This window comes from Neofelis nebulosa, chromosome 1, assembly GCF_028018385.1.
Source record: "Neofelis nebulosa isolate mNeoNeb1 chromosome 1, mNeoNeb1.pri, whole genome shotgun sequence".
In the NCBI taxonomy this organism is placed as follows: domain Eukaryota; kingdom Metazoa; phylum Chordata; class Mammalia; order Carnivora; family Felidae; genus Neofelis; species Neofelis nebulosa.
The window spans coordinates 32,066,662-32,080,333 of NC_080782.1; the positions used below are offsets into that span (position 1 = coordinate 32,066,662).

Genomic DNA, 13,672 nt, shown 5'->3' on the forward strand with positions numbered 1-13,672 from the left:
TGAGGCCAGGACCCAAGGGCACAAACTTCAAAGCGGATGTAGCCTTCCTCACAGCCTCTCATTTTTGATCAGCAGGAGTCTCAATCCAGGAATGTGGGTTGTTTGAATTATTTTTTTAACTTAAGAAAGCGTCAGGGTGGAAGGCTAAAGCAACTTATAGTGACCGCCTTCCCAAATCCCCTTTGCACCCAATGCCCGGTAAGTGCAAATATCTTCCGAATGGAAAAATGCTTTTTAGCTAACGCGGAAGAGGAAGTGAGGGTGCAAAGGGAAGCCTGGTGAAGCTTCACCCAGACCCGTGCTGGTCTGTGCAGCACCTCTGTGTCCCCTTCTGCTGGAAGCTGTAGCCCTGTGAGCAAACCACAGGCCGAGTGGGGCCCAGGAGGCATGGCGGTCCCCACTGGAGCCGACAGGGAGGCAAAGCTGTGCTCGAGATGGACATCAGATCCCAGAATAGAATTTGGTTAAACCAAGAGTCAAACGACCAAAGTGGAAATGGAAGCACGTTGCAGTTAGTGTCTGAGCAGAGGAGACAGTGTTTGGGCAGATAGTATCCCCTGACTATACTGTCAAAGCCAGAAATATTTCAATACTGTCCCCAAATCAGATCATGCCGGATAGCAAGATCTACATGTTCTCCAGCAATTTTGGATACGGCGTAGTTGTTTGGTAAGCACATCCTGGCTTGGCCTGGAATGAGCTACAAGTTCCCAAATAGGATCAGAACAAAAGGAGAGAAAGTAAGTCTTTGCCAGAAGCAGGGCTGACAGGTCTGTGCTATGGTGATTCTTCTCGAAAGGAGGAAATTGAAGGTTGATGGGGGTGGGAGGGAGGGGAGGGTGGGTGATGGGTATTGAGGAGGGCACCTTTTGGGATGAGCACTGGGTGTTGTATGGAAACCAACTTGACAATAAATTTCATATTAAAAAAAAAAAAAAAAAAAGGAGGAAATTAACCCTAGGCCTAAGGTCAAAATGTGTGCCTCTGGACATAACTTTGAATGTCAAGGAGGAAAGGCCAAATGTTTAACCTTTGCCTGACATGGGAGCAAGAAGGTGATATATCCAAAAGTTAAGAGTGCTAGACATTGAGGCAGAATGAGGGAAAGATTAATTTTTTTTTTTTTTAACTTTCTCATATGTTAGATACTGATAAGCTCAGGTTTATCAAACATACTCTGGTGAAAACCAGCTTTGCTTCATAATTCCAAGTATTTAAAGATTATCTCGGTCTTAACATGTGAATGGCTTGTTTGAAAGAACTTTCTGGAAACAGCAGCAGGTTTCCTTACAAAACTCTCCAAGACACACCCCTGCACTTTTCTCACCCCTTTCCAAAGTTAAAACTTTGGGGCTATCTACCTCAATGTGGGTTGAAATTTTATCTGCTTTCCTGCTAAGAAGTAGGCCTTGAGATAAATATCAAAGCAGTGAAATTCCAGAGACAAACAGAAAAAGAGACTCACCTAGGAGTGGGCCCAGCACTCAGGACACTTATTTGTAAAATGCATATTGCAAAGGCAAACCTCTGGCCGGCAGACATCTGCTCTCTTGAGGCAGCTCCGTGAGGAATGGCCAGACAGGTCCTGTAAGGCGTTTATTTGCAAAGGGCCAGAGAACTGTGGGACAATTATTGCCTGTTTTCTGTCAGGATTTTTGTCAAACAGGACTTCCTGGGAGCCAAAGTCCAATCATAGGAGAGTCATTTTGTAATTCGTGACCTACTGTCCTCTCATATTGATGAGCATATTCGGCCAACGGGACGGTGAGTGCTAAATTGGCTAACGTGAGCCGGAGTGTTGAAAACAAAACCAAAAAACAAAACTCCAGTGTTTCCCGTCTCGGGAGACTCTGGGAGGAAGGGATCAGAGTGTGTAATTTGGGGGAAAAAGGTCTGTGGATGATTCTCATAGAGGCATAAACTCAAAATCAGTAAAAGAACTGTCCTGACTAGAAAAGGAGGCACGGACATACACGACACAATTTGAGAACGAGCTGTGGGGGTTATTTCCACATGGGTGCAGCAAAGGGTGAAATGCGGTTATAAAGTAGGCTTTCTGTATATGCTTGGGGGATCATTGTGAAGAATCTAGGTAAACTCCCTAGGGCTTTACACTGTCCCACAAGAGGACACATTCTCCTTATCTCAGAAACACACCGGTCAGCAAGACAGATTCTGAAATGGAACAATTTGCTCCAATCCATCATAAAGGATGCCTTCCCCTTCGTATTTTCACTTTCTCCGGGACTTGTGCAAAGGGTAAGATGTTTTTGAAGTGCCAGGGAATGTGGATACCACAACCATTCTTAAAACACTAGTTGTACGATAGAATAGAATGGTCCCCGGGCGGGACCTGTGAAAAGCCACTGATGCCTGCCCACCCCCTACCTGATTCTAATTTCATTGATCTGGGATGGGACCCTGCATCGGTGTTTTTTTTTAAAGCTTGCTGGGTCATTCAAATGTGTGGCCAGGGTCGAGAGTTTGAATGACCAGCCTGAGAAACACTATGTCATTAAGTTTTTGGACAAATATTTGCTGACACAGGACTTAAGGGGCCTTCATCAATACTCATTAATTACAAATAGGCAGTTTTCAAACATGAGCACATACACAAACTGATGAAACAGAGGGTGGGGTGGAGGGTTAACAGACAGCTAGTTTTTCTAGCACAGTCTTACGTTTCTTCTAATGGTCCTACTTAGAGTGGAAGTTATTTACCCCCCACGGGCTTTCTTGCCTCCCTCTCCTTGTTGTGTGGAGAGTTCTAGGTGTCTAAGGGGGCTAATTTCATTGGTTCCTGAGCTTGCTGTTAACTTGCAGACGTTGCAGAACTGCCAAGTAATGCGGTGATTCGAATGTGTGCAGCAACATTGTCACTATAGCAATGATTAAATCTATGCCCAAGGATGCTTCTTGTAAGTCTTAGCTAACGACGAGGGGGCCAGATACAGTAGGAATTGGCTCTGGACCCTGCCAGGATACCTCCCGAAAGAGGAACTTGGGAGCAGGCAAAATAAGATGATGTTTAATGCTAATTAGACCTAATGCTAATGGGTTAGACTTTGTGTTACTTGACTTGATAATTCAGTGTGAACGGAGATTGAAAACCACCTCTGTCCCTGGAGACTGACTGACCCCCCCCCCCCCCCCCCCAGAGGCAGGGAGGAGGGGACAAGGGAAATTTCTTACCTGGCTGGTTGAATGCTGAATTGCTCTGTAGAAGTTCTATTTATTTTATTCCCGTGGTTTGGGCTAAATGTAACGTAGCAAATGAATTAAAATATAACAACAACACATTAATTATATATTATATATTAGGAATATATAAAATACGATATACATTACATTTTTTTGTATTTACGTCTTCTCTGCCCTTGACATCTATGTATCTGACATATTTTTATATTTTTATTCTATTTTATTAAAAAAATTTTTTTTAACTTTTATTCATTTTTTAGAGACAGAGAGAGACAGAGCGTGAGTTGGGGTGGAGCAGAGAGAGAGAGGGAGACACAGAATCTGAAGCAGCCCCCAGGCTCTGAGCTGTAGCACAGAGCCCATCATGGGGCTCAAACCCATGGACCAAATCGTGAGATCATGACCTGAGCTGACGAAGTCGGACGCCCAACTGACTAAGCCACCCAGGCGCCCCTCTATTTTATTTTTTTAAATATTTATTTATTCTGAGAGGTAGTGAGAGAGAGCAGGGAAGGGATAGAGAGAGAGGGGGGGGAGAGAGAGAATCCCAAGGAAGCTTCACAGCATCAGCCCCCGATGTGGGGCTCGGTCTCACAGACTGAGACCAGGACTTGAGCCGAAACCAAGAGTCGGGCACTTAACCGATTGCACCACCACGTACCCCTCTGACATGTCGTTAAGTGACATTTATACTTCAGTGTTTATCTAGGAGAAATGAAGCATGCTAGACTAGAGATGTGAAAAGAATAATATTATTTAATACGTAATGGCTTTCAAAGAAAAGAAAGGACAAGTGTTTATCAAACTTCTATAATGTGTCAAGCTTTTATATATATATATATATATATATATATATATATACAGCTTCATTTAATCCTCAAAATAATCCATTTTACAGTTGAGGAAACCAAAAAGCACTGAGATTACATCACTTGTCTGGCCTCGCCCATCTCTGGTTGGTGAGAAACTAGAATTTGAACTTGGTGTGTCCAACTCCACTTCTCAGGCTCCTCCCACCACACTTATGTTCTGTTGCTATTACTTTAATTATGTCATGTTAAACACCATGCAACTAGAAAATTTCTCACTAAAGCCTCTCAACTGCATAAAAGGTAGGCTTCTGGTTTAGCTTTACAGATGAGCCTCAGGGAAATATAGCCAAGGCTTCACGTATGAAGCAGGAGAGGTGGGATTTGAACAAGCATGCCTTCAAGCTCGAATGTCAGAGTTTTCCACTCTGCCGAGGGCTCACAAGGTTTTCTCTACTCAGGAGCATTAAAAAAAAAATTTTTTTTTTTTTTTAATTTCCCTTTGGTTTCGATTTGCTTGGAAACTTTGTGGCATTAAATTATATTTATTGCACAATAATAATACTTTTTAAGGCAGAGACACACACATGTGTGCATTAGAATGTGTGACCATCAGGCAGAAACACTTAAGTTTGCCTAAAGTGGTGTGAATGTGTTGAGCATAATTTCCATTTGGCTCTCTTAAAGTGATGGAAACAGTGTTCTGCAAGTTTATTATTAGCCATTTTATGGACTCCCTCAGTGTCCAGGGATCTCAAGTTGGAGCTGCCATCTGATTCCATATCTGTTTCTGACTAAATCCTGAAAGATCCACAGGTCTTAGACCGCTACAAATGAAATTGTGGTGCTTTCACTTAGAACACACACACTTGCTGGAGGAAATGAGAACCCTCACATGGCAGGGCCTCTTGGTTTCGGGTGTGCCTTGCTTGCTGCTATGTCCCCAACATCTAGGATTGTGCTTACACCCATTAGGCTTCAACAGATACTGGGAATTCATGCATCAATCGACAAATACATAAATACAGAGGAGGAAGATAACGTCCGGGATGGGAAGTGACACTACCAAGGTCACACAGTCAGGGGTAGAGGCAGCATCAGATTCCAGCTCTCTTCGCTGCTGGTTCTGTGCCGTTTTTACAGCACTTTCAAATGAGCTCTTTTGTAACGAAAGAGAGAACGATTTTTCGATCGAGCGGTTCTGGGGTTCTTTGTGAAGGTCAATGGGAGTGATGTAAGTCTGGCGATCCCTTTACAGTAATGAGAATTCCTGTGGCTCAGATCTGTTTACAGTCACATGGAACTACTTAGGGCCCACTAGATTACGTTACAGCACTTCATTTAAGGAAAGACTCAGTACAATCCTTTCTTCTTTAGAAGTTGACAAGGTCTAGCTGGGTCGCCTTCTACTCTTTTATTTACCAACACTCTTAACTGTCAACATTCACCCAGGACTTTTGACACTGCCTTCTATCTCTCTCCCCGCTCAAACTCCAGCCTTTATTTACTTTAAGTTATTTCAGTGTTCTCTGAAGTACCACCCTGCCTCACTCTTCCTTGATTCCATCATCTCTATGAATATTTATCTTAATTCCATCTAACCCACAGTCCTAGCATCATTCTGATGCCTGTAATGGCTTCATCTTTGAAAATGCCGGTATCCTACTGTCTGACCATGATTTCTTCACTCGCATGCTCTCAATATCCTCTTTCTTTGCTTTATTGAGACATCCAGCCCCTTGATTTCTTCATTTTGGTTGTCTCTCATTGCTGTTACCTTTGTTAACCACATTTCCTTTTCAGTCTGTACCAACTTCTTCCCTTACTACATGGTGATGCTCAACCTATTGCACTTGCCTTTGGCCTTTATTAATCCATTGAAGACTTCTTATTGCTAAATTTGAGCGACACTTCTTGCCCTGATCTTTGGCAAGATGCCTCCCGTAGAGGCATCTGACCTGACTGGCCATTCTTATGCTTTCAAACTCTCTGTTCCCTTAATTTTTGTGATGTAACATTTCCTGATCTTCTGCTTCTTTTTTGCTAGCCCCTCTCCCTTGCCCATGATACAAACATTGGTAATCCTCAGGAGTCTGTACTCTACTCTCTCTACTTCTCAGCCTATCTCTTCTTTCCTTACCCACTCTTAAGATTAAACCTACTGTTTAAAACTAGAAGTTTCAAAAGAGTGGTCTGTTGAAGTTCCTTTACCAGAATCTTCTGGGTTCTTGTTTTAGAAGTATAAATATCTATAAAAAAGTGATACTTGTCAAAAAATGCAGAACTTAATGGTGTTACTTTAAAGCTTAACAATCTTCAAGTACTTCTAAGAAATCTCAGGGTAGACTTTGATTTGCCCATGGTAATATGAACTTGCTGTGTATAAAATCACACAAGTAATTCTTGCCCTGTCCCTGTCAAGGAAGCTCTTCTTATATTCCTCAGTTTAGCTAATAAGTCAACATTAACTGTCTTTCTGGTTTCTATATCTGGAAGTCATCTTTGTTTTTTATTGCATTAGTATTTTGACAGTGTGCATACTGCTAAGCAGGTTCATAATGGTTGCTTCATAGTTATTCCATGGTTATGTCATAATTACTGGATGACTGGTTGATTTCACTTGGCTCGGGCATGTTTGGTTTCTGAAACTTGGAACCTCGGCAAAAAGAAACTAGTATTTGAGGACAAAACTATATACAAGTTTATCAATTAACGACATGTAAACCCAAGTAAATATAATAGGGGATGATGCTTTGCAAATCTTAAATTCTTTTTAATTTTCTCTTTTAAAGTTATGTTTTCTTGGTCCTGCAACCTCAAGGCTGAGCCATGAGACTTATTGCCTGGGGAAGGAGATGGTGGGAAAATAAGTAATTGGTCACCTGTGGATCTCAAAGCAGTGAGGACAGCATGGCTCGTGGTGCAGGTAATGTGAGAAGTCTGCCTCTCCAGCTGGAGCCAAGCAGTTGTGAGAGGGAGAGAACAAGAGGCTGGAGAGGCCGGCCTAGAGATGAGTGTCCTCAGTAGTCTTTCAGGCCACACTTCGGAATGGGGCCAGCATGGTAAGTGGGTTGAGGTCAGAGACAGATGTTTCTTTCCCTGCCATCTGTAACTCCGGGAGAGCAACTTCCAGACTTTCCCAGTATGGGGGAAGCCAAACCAGAACAAAAGTGGCTGTGGTGTGTGGTTGGGCAGAGGAAGGACAGTTATTTGGCTTCCTAGGTTTCTTTGGATGCTGTGGGCCACAGAAGATACCGAGATCCCTTTGGCTCTGAGGAGGGATAGGAGGGTAGCTGGCAGGTTTGCTCTATCAAGGACAGTGTAACCCTAGATCTGAGTCAGGCACAGAAGCAAAGGCACTCGGGGGCAGATCTCTGGAGTCCAGTGTTGGGGAGGAGGGCCAAGGTGGGGGCCCAGGCCGTGGGGGGAACCACCAGGCCTCTGTAGGCCCATCAGCTGCATGGAGAGGAACAGACTCCTCATTCTTCAGCCAAGAGCATTAGCTACAGATCCCACAAGGTCGTGCCCAAGTAGATGAGACATATGCTGTAGAGACTGGAAGGACCAGAAGACAGTACAAGGACCTGTCTGAGGATCAAGGCCCCTCTCAACATTCTCATTCCTTCATGAAGCTAACCATTATCAAGGAGAAGAGCAGGAAAAAGGGAAAAAATGTGAGACACAGGGCACATAATCAAGATAGAGTACTTTAGAGGGGTCGAAGGATCCAACTAAATGTTGCCATTCACACCCAGCAGAGTGGAGACTTGTGAGGAAGATCAGATTGGAGAAAAGAAAGAAAGAAAGAAAGAAAGAAAGAAAGAAAGAAAGAAAGAAAGAAAGAAAGAAAAAAGAAGGAAAGAAAGAAAGAAAGAAAGGAGGAGGGAGGGAGGGAAGGAAGGAGAGAGGGAAGAAAGGAATGGAGGAAGAAAGAAAAAAGGACAAAAAGAAAAAAGAAAGAAAGAAAACAGAATGTGGATATATTTTTCCCTTTCTTCCCGAGTGTAGTGTAAGCAAATTTTTGACCTAGCTTAAGAACAAATTTCTTCTCCAGACATGTTTTGCTAATCCTTCTTCTCTAGAGAAAGGGCCAGTGGGTAATTACAGATGACTTAACTCAAGAACTTAATCTTGTTTCTGGTCTGGCATCATCTCCTTCATTTTTTCCTCTTTACCGATCTGTGCTTTTCCCTGTCAGGGGGGTTTTGTGTGTGTTGTTGATGGGCTGCAAAGCATCTCTCTGCTGTGTTTACATATTCAGTTTCCAGTCTCTGCAGCGCAAGGGTTTGTGTTTGTCAAATTAGAAGATGAAGAAAGTCATCACCACTGATGGGCTTTTTAAACCCTGAATGACTGACAAGAAGAGAATGAAAAAATACTGTGTAAAATAAACTGTGTCATGAATGCATAATTTTGATCCAGTTCATTAAAAGCATGAAACTGTTGGACGTCAGATTTTGTGAAACATATATACAATGGTATTGCTGTTATGAAAGCAGGTTCCTCATTGTGGAATGCCCGACTAGCCTGCCTTTGAGCTGATGCAGGATGGTTTGTTATTTATAGTGTTGAAGAAATTGGGAGAACAGTACTCAGCCCATCTTCCACTGTGAGCAGCCTGCAGCTTACATTAAGCTGATGGGAAATACCTGAATCAGAAGGCACTGTGTGAAGTTCAATTGATGTGTTGCATTTACAACAACTAGGTAATTCACACTTTTAAGCGATACTTAACTCCTGAAAATGTGCCTTGAAAAGCCCAAAGAGGGGGGATCAACTTGCCTAATTAAAAATAAGCATAAGCAATTCGTGATAGGCACGTTGGTTACAGGAAGCATAAGAGGAGAGAAGTACCATGAAGTGGATACAATCTTGGTGAATGTAAACTAAGCCCACCTAAAGGCGATGGGACCAGTTTCCGGGGGCAATAGGGTGGTGATGCGGTAAATTTGAGGTTAACTTCCAGGACATGGGACACCTCAGCCACTTACTAGCTGGGTGACTTTGGGCAGTCCCTTAACTTTGTGCCTCAGTGTCGTCGTCCATAAAATGATGGTGGTGGTCGAACTGTTATGAAAATTAAATTGCTTATTGTAACACACTCCGAATAGTGTCTGTGGGTGGTACATGCTGGGTAGGTGTTTGCTGTTGTTGTTCAAGGGCTCCTGTGGACCCAAACCCACAACTGCTTTCCAAATTTGGCCGTTGGTCTTGCCATGAAGAGGAATGAAGAATCGTGAAGCACTTTTGCAGGTAGGAGCTCAGGAGTTCCATGGTCCTCCCCCTGATATCTTTCCGGCTGAAATGGCACATCCCTTGCAGTTCCAATTAGGTTGTGCCGACAGTAAGGCCTCCTGTATGGTGGCTTTTAGTTCCCCACCCCCCTTCTAACTGTCTTGTCTCTGGTAATCCTCATGGTACTAACACACATAAACCAGTCCTCTGCATTCTTGAGCTTACACCTTCTAGTCAAGGTACCTTGACAATGGCTTTGCTGACTATGCTTTCCATGCGTGTGCTTCTCTTCTGCCCTGAGGGTGCAATGTAGTCAAAGACTGCTGTGATCTGCATTTGGAGGTGGGCCAACTTTGGGTTAAACTCTCACCCAGGCATGTGGGAGACACATTGGCTAATTCATCACCCATTTCCAAGGCCCTGTTGCCAAGGCAGGTTTCAAGGGCATGTGACCTGTGCAGTAGGACAGTGTTCAGGCACTGGGAAAGGTCCCGTGGTTTGGGTTTAATGCTCCATCATTGCTACCTTGAAATTCTTAATTTTGTGTTTGGACTTTTGTTTTGAAAGCAACTTTGATTGGAAAATGGAACATGCACAGGAGCAGAGGAAGTATGCCTTGTGTCCCTTCTTCCATGCCACCCCATTTGTGCATAATGTTTATGCTGCCCATGAACGTGGAATTCAGGTGGACCCATGTTGTGTGGGAGTTCAGAGGCTCAGAGCAAAAGTGAGTATAAGGTAGGTATGTTATGCCTATCACTGCATAAGTGACAGCCCTGAGAGGTCACAATGTCCATTTGAACCAGAACTTCCAACATGAAAAGAGACACAAATGACCAGGAAACACTATTGTATCTTTCTTCCTAGTGTCACTTCCCTGCATTATCCATCTGTTTATGCTGAAAATAATAACAAAGGAAAGAAAAAGATAAGACCACCCGTATTTCTTTGTTCCCCATTTTTCTTTACTCTTTAGTGAACTAAAGGTAGAGTGTACTGGTAGAATGTGCATGTGTCAAGGAGTGAATTGAAAACAGTCAAGTTAGTTTTGGGCAGTATTTCTACTGTTCTGGTAGGAATGAAATACATATGTTAAATATCTATGCATGTATGAGTTACGAAATACAAGTTGTATAATTTTAGTGATCCCACTTACCAGCAAAAGATGAGCAATAAAATTCACACTAAGACTTTAAAATTTTACTTATATTTTTACTTAAAACAACATTAAATAGTAAACAAAACATGCCATAATAACAGAGATTGCAGAAGAAAGGATATGTATATGCATGAATGTCTTTAATAACACTTTTCCCCCCTGGTTTGTGAACAATGGATCCTCTATTTTTATTATGCCCTGGGCCCCATAAATTAACTAGCCAACCATATCTCTCCTTAACTACTTTCACTATAGAAGTTGGCAAAGCTAACAGTTTGATTTCCCAGCTTCCTTTGCACCTGGCAGTGGCCATGTAACCACATTCTGGCCAATGAAATATAGTGAAGTAATTGGGAAGCCTCAGGGAGAACTTAAATGCCTGATACAAGGAGCAGACTTCAATTGTACTGCCCTTTCCTTTTCTGCCCTCCTGGAACACTAGCACCATATTTGGAGCTGTGCAGCCATTTTGTGACCATTAGGCAATAAACATAAGAACAGAAAGCCAAAAGGCTACAAAAGTTGGAGTGAAAAGCTAAAAAAGAGTCCGTGTCCTTGAGGGCCGTGTTGAGCTGCTCAGTCAATATCAGCAGCCATCGATCTAGAATTTTTACACGAGAAAAATAACCCCTACTGATTTTAACCACTGTGAACCTTTCCGTTGAGGTAGCCCGTTGATTACCAATTCATTACCAATGGACATGTCGGCTAAACAGGTTCCCAGGGTTTTTCATCAAAAAAAAAAAGACAACTCCTGGGGTGCCTGGGTGGCCCAGTAGGTTAAGCGTCCAACTCTTGGTTTTGCCTCAGGTCATGATCTCACGGTCTGTGAGCTCGAGCCCTGCATCCGGCTCTGTGCTGTCAGAGCAGAGCCTGCTTGGGATTCTCTCTCTTCCTCCCTCTCTGACCTTCCCTCTCTCTCTCTCGAAATAAATAAACATTAAAAAAAAAAAAAAAAAAAGGCCAACTCCTCCTGCCTCCAGCTCTATCATTTCCATCATCGAGGCCCTAGACAAATCTCTTAGGCTAGTGAGGGAGGTGGGGAGGCAATTGTCATATCAACTTTCCGTTCTTCTCCCCCTCCGTCTCCGTCCACTCTCCTCTCCCTCCCTCTCCATTAGCTCCTGGGTTCCCAAACTCCTCTTAGCGGCCCCCAAGCAAAAGCTCTGTGACGATCAATCAGTGGAAGTAGGTACCTGGTAGAGGCAGCCTCAGACACACCCTAAAACATGTGCGGCTCAGCCCCAGCCCAGTCAGCTCACCAGGTAACCTTCACAATGGCGATGATTTCACAGTTAAGGTAAAATAACAGCGACTGAAGCTAACCAAGCGAAAAGAGAATGGACAGAACACTCCATAAGTAACATCAGAAGAAAACTTAGTCACGGAGACGTTCAGTCAGGTCGCTTTCTTCTTTTATAACCGCCTCATCTTCGGTCACGGCGGAAACCCAGTCTCTTTGCCAGTGAGCAGCCTCCGCTGTCATCTCCTTGGAGACTGGCACTCATGTGATTTCAGCACACAGTGGAGGTTTAGTAATTAAGTACCTAATTCCAGAAAAGCAAGGGCAAAGGAGGGGCTCGTTCCCTCATTAGGTGAGATGACACATGGCTGGCCCTTGGCCATCAGCCTGGCTGTAATTAGGACATGTTAACAGGGCTGCTGCTGTCCTACAGCCTGGGGTGTGCCTAAGTTTGGCATTATCAGTTTAGAACTGAGTCTGTCTTCTATTTTAACAGAAGAAAGTTAGTTAAAACAACATTTCCCAGCAAGAATTAGATGTTTTATTATTTAGCAATTTTTTCCCAATGGTAATAGCTTAAATATTTACCAGGGACTTTTAGGGAGCGCCCGTCTTTTACTAGAAGACTTTATATTGAACCTATTCCGGGAACATGGGTCAGAGTCCTCACTCATCAGCGTATTGCAGGGTCAACCAAACTCCTGAGTTAGCCCGTTCTTTCCCCCTCCCTGCTTTCAGCACAGGGAAGACACAGAACTGTGCTGTGTTTGGCTCTCTTTAGACACCATCGTGAAGATTTTGATGGAGGAGTTTGAAGTCACAGACTGAAAAGATATCCTTACCGCCATGCACAGTTTTATAATAAAATAGCATAGAAACCACTCAAGAGTTGGAACAGATTGCAACCCTTTTATTTTCTTTTTTTTAATGTTTATTTATTTTTGAGACAGAGAGAGACAGAGCATGAAGGGGGGAAGGTCAGAGAGAGAGGGAGACACAGAATCCGAAGCAGGCTCCAGGCTCTGAGCTGTCAGCACAGAGCCCGACGTGGGGCTCGAACTCACGGACCGTGAGATCGTGACCTGAGCCAAAGTCGGACACTTAACCGACTGAGCCACCCAGGCGCCCCAGATTGCAACCCTTTTAAAGCATGGATGCCATCCTCAGATGAGATGGAACAGTGACAGACCCCTCCCCCCTGCCAGGATCATGATATCAAACGAATGAAATTATGTTGTGTAAATGGTAAAGCCCTTCATAGATGCAAGATTATCTTGAGAAAACCAATACCGTCTCCCTTTGTATTGCCTACATTTATGTGAGGAATTTGGGGTCATGCTGGCTGTTACAGTTCAGCTGTTAGCTTAGATCTATTAGACGCCTAAAAGAAACACTCTTCCAGGTATAATAGGGTCACCGTAAAAGCTGAACTTCTGACATACAGGTGTGAATACTACTGTTACGAAACAGACGTACAAAGAAGAGGTCTGTTTCCACTTTGCAAAGACACTTCGGTGAGCACCTCTCCCTGCTTGGCTGACAGTAGTTCCTACTGCATTGAGATGAATGTCCTCCCCTTGTATACATGACCAAGGGTTAACCGCTGGCAAGATCTTACAGATTAAGCCACATGGAAACAGCACACAAGGCTCAGTGGGTTAGACATACTGCAGAGCATCTGGATAAGCCAGATAATTTGTGCAACATGTTCTTATCAGCAGCCTTCTCTGGCCCATCTGTGGCTTACTGGAAGCTGCTTTTCGTGGAGTCTGTTTTTTGATATTCCACTCGTTATTGGCAGAAAGCCAACAAATGTTTCAATTAAAGGGAAAGGTAAGGCAGTGATATCAAACAACCTATAATCAAAAACCAGTCAATGACACCCATCGGCTACCAAGTTTGTCTTAATCCTTAGAAAAGTTTAAGATCAAGACTCTGTACTGGAGCAAGGCCTGCCTTGGGGTCATCTTCCCAGTAGATCTAGGTCATTTGAAAAAAATTAGAGCCTTGAACTTTTATACTAGG

At 43.4% G+C, this 13,672-nt stretch overlaps 1 protein-coding gene and 1 long non-coding RNA gene across 2 annotated transcripts in view; one reads left to right on the forward strand and one right to left on the reverse strand.

Annotated features, from left to right (window-relative positions):
• Positions 1-1,616, reverse strand: part of C9 (complement C9) — a 54,770-nt gene extending 53,154 nt beyond the window's left edge. Inside the window, exon 1 of the mRNA XM_058718177.1 lies at positions 1,466-1,616. Within this exon, the coding sequence (XP_058574160.1) occupies positions 1,466-1,542 (77 nt within the window). The 5' untranslated portion in view covers positions 1,543-1,616. The remainder of the gene's footprint in view (positions 1-1,465) is intronic.
• Positions 1,617-6,605: 4,989 nt separating this feature from the next.
• On the forward strand, positions 6,606-11,322 carry LOC131505076 (uncharacterized). The gene is made up of 4 exons (XR_009258267.1): positions 6,606-7,072; positions 8,272-9,263; positions 9,813-9,983; positions 11,215-11,322. It is a non-coding gene; the product is annotated as an uncharacterized LOC131505076 (long non-coding RNA).
• Positions 11,323-13,672: the final 2,350 nt, after the last annotated feature.